Source organism: Schistosoma mansoni (assembly GCF_000237925.1).
Source record: "Schistosoma mansoni, WGS project CABG00000000 data, chromosome 1 unplaced supercontig 0210, strain Puerto Rico, whole genome shotgun sequence".
NCBI lineage: Eukaryota > Metazoa > Platyhelminthes > Trematoda > Strigeidida > Schistosomatidae > Schistosoma > Schistosoma mansoni.
This window is the reverse complement of record NW_017385995.1, coordinates 207,353-218,526: the sequence shown is the minus strand read 5'-3', so window position 1 is coordinate 218,526 and position 11,174 is coordinate 207,353. Positions and strand designations below refer to the sequence as shown.

Genomic DNA, 11,174 nt, shown 5'->3' with positions numbered 1-11,174 from the left:
TTCACTCTGGAGTGGATAACGCGATTTCGTTTGAAGCGAAAAGTACTGGGCTCGCGTCCCAGAGTGAACATCAACTCTGAGATGCAGGTACATCCAGCTGACGAGTCCCAAGTAGGACAAAACGCGCGTCATGGATTCCACTGCTAGCCACTATTCATCTTTGCTTACAATGCTATAGAGATTATAGTTTGTTACTCATTTCACTATGCATATATTCAATTTGATCTGATTAAACATTTAGATGGCTACTTTTGTTTACATATAACAGCGATCAGTAGTCCATCGTCATGAAAATTTTCTGTTCCATAGTTAATCAAACTACTTAGACTATTATAATTCAAATGAGTGAATTAGATGCATTATCGTTATCATTGAATGTCATTACATTGGTTTATAATGAAGATAAAACAAAATGGCAAGTTTCCTGATTATGCATATTTGGATAGTTTTTCAGCAATCGAGAAAATACAAACTAGTTACATTGTTATATAATTCAGAAGTTAGTTTTACTGACATTGTTACTGATTGAAGAGATTCCGAATAGAATCGTATACAGATAGTAGATGATTAGTGAAAAGTTATTTCTATTTAAGAATTCTTAGAAGGAATTGAGGAACCTTAAACAGATCACTACATCTTATGTATAAAATCTGTAAGATTAATTGAAATGTTATGCACTTCTTTTTGGTATACTGCTCTGAAAATGTTCTAATGGTTATTAGTTTTAAAAATCGACAGATTCAATGAATAAAAGCTTTATCATTCCATCTATTAATATTTGACTATTAAATTTCACTCACGTAAAACCTCATCTAAGCAAGTATATAGATTATTCTTTGCTTACTTTAGGAATCCGTTTCACAAACTTTCCGAAGTGTAAGTTGCAGACTGACTTTTTTTATAGAACTAACTGGTGTGCATTCAGCCATGTGTATTTATTGTATGATTAATTTTAGTTTAAGTGATGACATCATTTAGAGTGAATTATAACGACTGACTTCGAAAACATTGACGGAACGAATATCGAGTGCAGAACGTCTATTCAACAAACTAGTTTGTTCGTTATTGAATAAATCATCTATTCATACTATACATATTAATCATGTAGAACATTATTTGGCGATTCTTTAAACTTTAATGACTCTGAGAGAAAGACTTTTCAGACCACACAATAGACAATGAATCCAACTTCTGACAATGAAAGCTAATATCTGTTCCTTGATCCTATTTTCATTGTAGTCTCAATTCTGGATCTGTGTAAGTTTTAATTGATAGAAAGTTTACTATTTTTAGAGATCGTAATTCCTTTTTATCGATAAAATAAATCATTCATCAATGACAGGTTACGATAATAATGATAATAATTGTACCTCAGTACTTCGATTGTGTTTAATCGTCAGTTACAGTTGTGATATTTCTGAACCAAGAAAGCTTACTTTTGTGGTTCACTAAATAACAAGGAGTATCGTATTAGAAAAGGATGTCTACTTGCAAACTTGATAAGTGAAACTATGAAATGCTTTCTACTCATTGGATTTATTTATATGTCAGTATCTCCAGTCAATGTATTACTTGATTGGCATCTCGTAAACAGACAAGTTAATGTGACAATTTGACATTCATTTGAAAACTTTCACAAAGTCTATAACTTCACTTACATTCATTGGATATCTTCATTCTACTTCGTTATTATGGAAATATTATTAGGGAAGCATACTCTCGATCATTTTGAATTTGACTACAGTGATAAGAAAAATTCATTTTAATTTTCAAAATATTTATACAACATAGCGTACCACTGTGGTTGGTGAAGTGAGTGAAATTTTTTAAACTAATATTAAAGTAGTTTAAAACAGTTTTATGTTCATAATATTATTAACATCATGTACTGATCTTTATAAAAGAAGAATTGAGTATCAGGAAGCATTGGATACCTGTCTTGTCACAGTTTGCGACCTCTTACTAGTACGCATTCACTATCCCACCACCAAGGATTAAACCAAGCACCTACGGTTTTAAAGCTCCATGCTATGATAAAACAGATGTTTAGTGATTTACAGTTAACTCTAGTCACTTAAAAAGGATTAATCGGTGACTTTAACGATAAAAATTGGAGTCTCCATTAAGCCTCCTATAGTAATTATATGTTGTTTTGTGTATTAAATAACTAGCATTTTGAAATGAAATTATATTCATAGATAATAATAGAAGATTCTATGGGATTCATTAATGTAGAATTTATTTCAGCAAGATAGAAGACTACATTTGTTACCCTTATTTTTCTCTAAAATAATAATTCCTTATCTGTAGCCCAATATACTATGTGTTAGAGTAAGTTTTATTTGAAAACAACATAAATCAAAATATACTCATTACAATTTGTTAACAATTCCGTATTCAAATTATGTTTTATACTGGTTGGCTTATTTTCAGATCATTCTTTTTAAATATTAACATAATAATATTATATATCTGGGCAGCATCATCGATGAACACGGTGGGTCTGATGCAGATGTGAGGGCGCGGATCCGCAAAGCAAGAGTAGCATATTTACAACTGAAGAACATCTGGAACTCAAAACAATTGTCAATCAACACCAAGATCAGAATTTTCAATACAAATGTCAAGACAGTTCTACTGTATGGGGCGGAGACGTGGAGAACTACGAAAGCCATCATCCAGAAGATACAAGTGTTTATTAACAGCTGTCTACGCAAGATACTTCGGATCCGTTGACCAGACACTATCAGCAACAACCTACTGTGGGAGACGACAAATCAGATTTTAGCGGAGGAAGAAATCAGGAAGAAGCACTGGGAGTGGATAGGACACACATTGAGGAAATCACCCAACTGTGTCACAAGACAAGCCCTCACATGGAATCCTGAAGGCGAAAGGAGAAGAGGAAGACCAAAGAACACATTACGCCGAGAAATGGAGACAGACATGAGAAGAATGAACAAAAGTTGGATAGAACTAGAGAGGAAGGTCGAGGACAGAGTGGGTTGGAGAATGCTGGTCGGCAGCCTATGCTACATTGGGGGTGAGTAAGTAAGGATTCGGAAAATCACTTCAGCCTTAATAAATTCTACCAGTTGTTCAGTTATAATTTGTTTATGGATTATTCCATTGAATGATGTTAATTAATTTATCAAAATCCATATTCTTATATATTAGTCTATTCAGGGTTTTTTTAAAATCGAATCCAGTACACACATATTATGTCTACAAATAGACAAATAGACTCTTCACCATAATTTCTCTGAGCAATCATTGTATTAGTGATAAATTATCTTTCTAAATTAATTTCTAAGATTGTTTCCAAGAGCTATATCATGTAAGTTGAAAGATTTTAATTTGTTCAGGTTAATAATTCAAACTTCTTTTTATTTCAGGCTAGTCGATCTCATTGTTTAGTAGTTATACGAATGTTTGTAGTTTTATTTATTTAAACACATAAATATTGGTACAAGGAAGCACCAGATATATATGCGCCGCACAAATCTTGGTTTGGAATCAGGGTTTTCCAACTCCCCTAGGTGGACTCGCCGCGTCCACCAACCCGGTTAAAGCACCGGGCATTCGCTTTTCGTCCTCTCAATTTCGTAAAAAACAGTAATGTCACCAGAAGACAGTGAGTAGGACTTCCCTGACAGAGGCTATATACGCGTGGCCATGTGAGAGCATTTCGAGAGGAAGAGCGGACTCTCCACACTCTCAGCCGTACCAGAGCATTTGTAGTGAAAATAGCAACTAGACAAAACCAATGACTGTACTATTGTAATAATCTAACCTAAGAATTAAACTTTCTTTCAAATGTCAATTTAACGTTATTAGGAATGATTTTGGAACTCAGGTCCAGTTACTTGATAACATTTCCTAGAGTCTTATAACATATACTGACTGAATGATTTCTTGTAATACAAATGCCATCATATAAACAACGTGACTGTTAGTATTGTGCGACAGATAACTAATACCTATTAAAAACATCAAAGTCCAAATCCCATAATAATTGAAAAGTGATTGTCTCTAAAATGAATAATTAAGTTCCCCACTTATGGATTGATTATATTTCACTGATCATATTGCGTCTTATTTTTAATTCTTTAGATTACTTCAATTAAATGCAAGCTGACGAAAATATGTTGAATGATATCATATGATACATATTGACCAATTTAAATAAAATATCATTTTTCAACTTTATAATCACAACAATTATTTTTATCACATACAATACATATTGTACTTAATTAGTTGAGAGCTATTATATTAGAGCAGTTCAGTAATCAGAAACAAGGTAAAAAACAAATAATGAAAATAAGCAAATATAGATGGTGGCTAGCAGTGGGATCCAGGACGCGCGTTTCGCCCTATTTGAGACTCGTCATCCGGATGTACCTGCATCTCAGAGTTGATGTTCACTCTGGGACTCTGGGACCAGTTGCAGTCCTAGGCATCAATGGGAAGATTCAAACAAACAATACTAAGTGAAATAATGAAAATGTCTTATAAACTATCATATAAATGTATTCAGATATAAAGGCTTGTAACTCTTTATATATATATATATATGTTTGTTTATAATAAATAAGCAAGGTTTACATTGTATATAAATATAAAGGCATCGAATTACACATAAATATAGATGTTGTTAGTAGTTTAATTCCGTTCCATAATATACTATTGTCAATGCAAAAGGGGGAATACAACCTACTAAGCAAATACTTAATGAAATTTGATCATTTTTACAGGAATATGTATTTTTCATATGTTTTCTAAATAGTCATTAAGCTATCAAATTACTATTTTATTTAGCATGGTAGAATTAAATAAAGTCATTGCAATTAAACATCTGATGTTCTTCTGCTATGTAGGTCACAATTAAAATACAAAATATCCTTCAATGTTTTATGAGTAACTTTAAATAATTTTTATCCGATATGAAAATATGAATTTGTAAAAGTCATAACTAAATACATCGGATGCCGGCTCAGTGGTCTAGAGGTTAAGCGCTCGGGCGCGAGACTGATAGGTCATGGGCTCAAATCTTGTGAGGCAGGATCGTGGATGCGCACTGCTGGGGGGTCCCACAATAGGAAGAAATGGACGTCCAGTGCTTCCAGGTTTTCTATGTTGGTTTAACTTCAATGGACTCATGATTTCAACTATGAAAACATCGACTAATCATCACTAATATCTCGTTTAATATTTCACATAACAATTCGAAAAAAATGAATGTTTACAAAAACATGAAAAGATATTGTATTCACAATGATTATTTCTTTATCATTTTACTTCTAATAAACTTTGTCTTATGAAGCATTCTCTTGTAAAATATACACAGAGAAATAATATGAGGAATAAAAAACAGTATCGCTTTTTTCAATCTTTAGCTAATAGATTAAATTCAAAAAGGTGCCAAAATAAATAATTGATATTGACATAAACAAATAAATTGAAAAACTTACTAATTTGGCAAACTGATTAAATTTCAAAGTGAAAACATATCGTAATATTTTATAATTGGTCAGAAGCACAGTTGTTGGCGTCGTAATCTATTGACAGAGTGCTTGCCGCCATTTCCCGACAACTGAAACTAGTAAGCGTCGCATAACCAACGGTTATCAATGAACTAGCAAAAGTAACCTGACAGTTGGTGACCTGAACAGTAGCTCTGGTGGGGTGTGGAAGTAAGGAGATAAACAGTGTCGAGAAGAAGATAGAGGAGTTGCAGCATGAGAGCGACACAATATGAGTGAATAATAACAGGAATAATAAACGTTACGCTTATGTAGGAACTGGACATTGGAAGAAAAACTGTCCAACAAGACGGAAACGCAGATATTTCAGACTATATAATTCGTGTCCTGTGTACCCAAGGAATCTGAGGCCCGTTGGATTAGTAGGCAGAGCGGCATTCTACATGACAGCAAGCATAAACGAACTAGATTTAGTGAGTCTGATCATTGCAAGGGAAACGGTATCATTAATAGGCACAAAGCAATGCAAGAGACTTAATCCACGTACATTAGCTGTCCACTCCATAATGGGCCACATATTAGAGTTTGTGGATATGTATAAAAGTACCGTGAAAGTTGGTGGTGCTGAGATAAATTTTTCCTTCATGGTAACCAAGGTCAGGTTATTGGTTACAGCCTACAAAAGAGAGCGATCGAAACAAGACAGCATTTATCGTGCATGATAAGCAGTATTTATTTAGATGAGTGCCGTTTGGGTTGGAAGATGCACCGTTTACGTTCAGAAGATTAACGATGCTGCTGCTCAGGGATCTAGAGAACGTCAGGTTGTATGGCCATGAAGAATCAGATCATGTAAAGTATGTGGAAGCGGTCCTGATGCTAATTGAAGAAATTGGACTACGAGTTAATAAGTAAAAGTTGCAGATTGCGAGGAGAAGCGTCATGTTGTTGGGGCATAAAGTGGTAAACGGAGAAATAAAACCACTACCAGAGAAAATCCTAACCGTAAAGAACATTGCAGTACCTAATTCGAAAAGGAAATCGATCCAATTCTCGGGAAGTATGGCGTTTTACAGTCGGTTCTTCAAGAACTTCAATTAAATATCTGCACCCCTATTGAAGTTGTTATGCAACACTAAGTTCTCGTGAACAGAGACCGCTCAACAAACTTTCGGCCTAATCAAAAACCTGTCAGACGACCGCCAGATGACGCTTAGGTTGCCTGAACCCCAAAAACCATTCACAGTGGCCACAGATGCAAGTGATGATTGTATGGGTTACAGTGATAAAGGAAACAGCAAACGTCGACAAACGAACGAAGAACAAGGAGGTAATAATGTTGCTTCGGCAGAAAGAAAGACCAAGGGTTAATGCATATGGAGGCCTGATCTGGCAGGATGATGGAGAAAATTGGATGGCAACGATCTCGAAGTATTTGCAGCATAGGATGATAGGGTAGTGTCACCAAGTAGCTCATACGGGTATCGCAAGAATGACGGATTTACTATGAGAAAAATGAGTGTTGGCAAGGCATGAGAGATGATGTGGCCCAGTACGTGTTAACTTGCCAGTGGTGCCAACTAACGAAAAGTGGTCGATGCATACGACCGCCGTTACAGTCAGTACTAGTAACTGCAGTTGGTGATCTATGGTCGGTGGATGTGATGGGACCATTTCCACAGACGGCGAGCAGTAATCAGTACCTGTTAGTGATGACAGAACACGCTACACGTTGGATAGACGCCGTACTCATTGCAGACCAGCGGGCAAGAATACTGACCGAAGTAGTAATCCGGCACATTGTAGCGGGTCACGGAATACCGAAGATGATATTGACCGATCAGAGTCCCTTTTTTAAGAGTGATGAGTTTAAGGCTTGTCTATAACGGTTTGGCATCAAGAGAAAACGAACTTCACCGTAATACACACAGGCGAATGGACTAACAGCCAGAAACAACCGGACGTTAAAGGAATGGTTCACTTTAAAAGGAGGAAATTAGGCGAAAGAGTTATCATTAATTTCGCAGGCACATCGTGCCTCCATACAGGGAACAACTAAGAAGTCGCCTTTCTTGGTGATGTATGATAGGCATCTGCGACTTCGAATACACAATAAAACCTTGTTACAACAACAGAGGTGAACTGTAACAAGGTTAAGAAGAGAGATGAAGGAGGCGATAAGGAACGTGGAAAAGAAACAAATATCAGACACGAAGGAGGCGGATTATCAGAGAAAAAATTGGAAGTTCTTCGGAGTGGGGTACCTGGTAAAGTGTAGACAACGGAAAGGCACCATAACAGAGTGGTCAGGATCAAGGAAGCTGATTCAGAAGTTGGAAGGAACGTACGAATGGTTACTTGAGAAAAATTTTCCCATGACGTCTGACAGCAGGAGGCTGGGAGGACCGAAGAGAAGAGAACGGGAACACGGAGTGATTGATTTGGAAATGATGGAACAATAAAGTTTCAGACAATTGATGGATATTTTGCAAATGGAGTATATGCTGTATGGTTCTCAGATTTTGTTAAGAGATCCTGTTATTTCGTATTCAAGTACATTTGGTTGTCCCCACTTGTCTTCTCGTTCACTACAATACAATGTATGTATAACTATATATATCCTATAAAGCTCAAAGAGTCCAAACTGAATAAACATATAAACAGAACTATAAACATCAGTGAAAAGTTGTAACTCAGGGATGTATTAAAAAATTCATAAGGCTCGAGGATTTTCTGTTTTATACATCCAACAAAGTTTAATGATAGCTCTGATTAGTTGACCTGAGATGGTCTTTCTGGTTATTTGAAAACAATTTTCCATTGATCTTCTACCACAAATAGGTAACCATAATATTGTATCCGGACGAAGAATAAGTATATGGTAACTGCTAGGATCTATTTATGGACTGTTATTACGTATATTCTTATTTTTTAACAATTAATTAACTATATTATATTGATATTCATATTCCTTTTATTAAAAACTTTCCTTTGACCTATTGTCTACTATTATATGATATATTATTCTTAAGTCATTTCCAATTTATTAGTTAGAGTCTCCCACAATCACGGCCGCTTTATAGCTACATCTTGTATAATTGTCATTTTCTTTATTATGGTATGATGTGGTCTGGTTTGTTTGTGTATAAACCAAATATATCTGAAATACATGATTCATATAACGAAGGCTGATATTGGCGTTCTCGACTGAACTGACTGGGTTAGGTGAGAAGCTACTACCTCGTAGGACCAATCAGGATCTCAGAGTTGACTATAGGACGCTTTTACTGGTTTACGCATCAATAAGTCAATGTTTCAATTGGCGATCTTATCACGTGATAATTAACAGGCAATAAGGATACAATAAATGAGGTCACGAAAATTCGCTCATCGTTGTCATCATGTTTACTCACGAACCTATAAATAATACGATCAGCTCCAACCTCCTGGAATAAGCGCTTCGGCAATTGTACTAACTTCCATACCAGCTTTGGTGCACTCATCTCAGTAAATAAATAATCGCCGAGTTAAATATGAAGTTAACTTGCAAATTTATGTTTCGAGGTATGTTAAGGGAGTTCAAGTATGAAATCTATGATTTTCTGATTATTTCAACGAATCAGGCAGGTATTGAAAGCAACTTTACTACGAACCATGTGGAGAAAGTCCCTGATATACAATTACAGCCAGAGTATCGGAACCCTTGGTATTTACCTCATCATTCAGTGTAAAAGCCAAAAAAACCAGAGAATTAGGAATCGGTTTTTGATTGTGCCTCTAAGTTTATAGGGGTCTCCCCATATAATATGACCTATCAGGGACCCGACACCACGACCGAGCTAAATTCCAAGCAAATAAGAGGTGAGTCGAATGACTTAAAGACGGAAGCTGACAAATGAGGTCATAAGGATCGTAATTTGCCGAGAAAGATAAAAATTCTTAAAATACAACTTGTTAAGTATAAACAAGATCATGGTGCCCACCAGACTCTCCTCAATGAATAACATGTTTTAGAAGACCTTTCGAAGAAACGAAACGAGAATTTGAAGTCAAGGCACAACTTCGTGCTGATTTGGAAAACGAAATTCTCAGTCTTAAGGGGCAATCAGATTTCCAAACTCGGTTGTTCGATGAACTGCTGTAAATCCCACTCGTTCCTCTAGTGTGGAATATGCGAAAAAATGAATAATGAACAAAGGCATGGAAGTTGCTTGTGTAGTATGGAGGGATTTTGCGGGCCGGTGTAAAATCCATTTTGAAGGTTTTGTGTATGAAAAACCCTCCATGCATACATTCGCAACTTGTTCTTATTGATTTCTTTAGTTGTACATTTTGTTAGTCCTTTTGATGCCGTTTGAGATGGTAATATTTTATTTCATTATAGTTTTCTGATTTTTCTTTTACCTTCACTGTGTTTTGTTTTTCATCAGGAGCTGTATTTGTGTTGTCTTAATAATAATATATTCTGAAAATAATAATTACAGAATTCACACCGGTTTACAGGCATGATGAATTTGATATAAATAGCAACGTAAGATGTAGAGAACAAACATGTGATATAAGATTGTTTTAGGTTTGCTAGTTCAGTAATTGTTAAGTAATTTATTTATGACATGTATCACGACAATCCAATGCATCAGCAGGGAACTTTTAATTTTTTCTTAAAAGGATAGCCTGATGGTTTATGAACGGTGTTCTTTAAGGTTATTTCCAGTGCCAGGACAAATTATTGATAATTATCTACAACTAGAGAAAGTAAAATGAAAACAGAGAGTACGGAATAGAGAAACAATGGTTGGCAAAACATGTCTGTCAGGTGTACCACTGTTCATGTTAGATATTATTCAAATAAGTTAAGGTCGCTAGGGACAGTGTTAATGTAAAGTGACGGCAGGTAAGTGGTTAAACATTATCGTGTGGATAGTTTGTAGTAGATTATTCCAGAGTCTAGAAAATTTACAGGTAAAGTAATTCATATAGAGAGATGATTTAGAATATGTTTGTTTCGCTAGTGACAAGCTGTTACGAATGTCGTAATGTGAAGTTTCTGCATATTGAATCACTTCGTTGGATGTAAAGGATAGCTTGTTAATTACTTTGAAGAAGAAGAAAATATTTAGTTTGAGTCTTCTGTCCCATGAAGGGTCGAGCCCAAGTTTATTACACTTAGATGTATAAGTCAAGGTACAATCAGTTCCGAGAATACGAAGTGTAAATCGTCTCTGTACTGATTGCAGCCTTAATTTATTCTTTATGCGCACACTACTAGGAATAAACGCGCAGTATTCAAGGATTGGTCGAACACAAACTTTGTACATTAAAATACGAGATTCGTTGTTATAAAGGTTCTGAGTTATGCAACCTATAAGGCATTGAGACTTGGAAGTCTGTTTCATTATCTGTTCGGTAAACGAAAAGTCGTAGGAGTACTTAAGTCCCAAGTCTACTACTGTATGTAACCTAGATAACACTTAACCGTTTATGGTAAGATCTAAGTTTAATGATGTATCACCGAGGCATGTCCATCCACATTTAGCTGTATTAAGCCCCATCTGCCATTTTGAGCACCACTGTGCTACCTTGTTATGCTCCATGCTGATTCAATTTTGAATATTGCTCAGCTCATGTGGAGAAAATGAATACACTACTTTAAGATCATCTGCGTACGAAAGGGGCTTACCCACACAA

The 11,174-nt window shown here is 35.6% G+C and overlaps 1 protein-coding gene across 1 annotated transcript in view; it reads left to right on the top strand.

The window, feature by feature from the left end:
* The window catches only part of Smp_085840.1 (MEG-4 (10.3) family), an 11,058-nt gene extending 6,800 nt beyond the window's left edge, over positions 1-4,258 (top strand). The window contains exons 7-12 of the mRNA XM_018792860.1: positions 850-876; positions 1,240-1,257; positions 1,792-1,812; positions 2,311-2,331; positions 3,315-3,337; positions 4,114-4,258. Coding sequence (XP_018644363.1) covers positions 850-876; positions 1,240-1,257; positions 1,792-1,812; positions 2,311-2,331; positions 3,315-3,337; positions 4,114-4,127 — 124 coding nt within the window. The 3' untranslated portion in view covers positions 4,128-4,258. The remainder of the gene's footprint in view (positions 1-849; positions 877-1,239; positions 1,258-1,791; positions 1,813-2,310; positions 2,332-3,314; positions 3,338-4,113) is intronic.
* Positions 4,259-11,174: the final 6,916 nt, after the last annotated feature.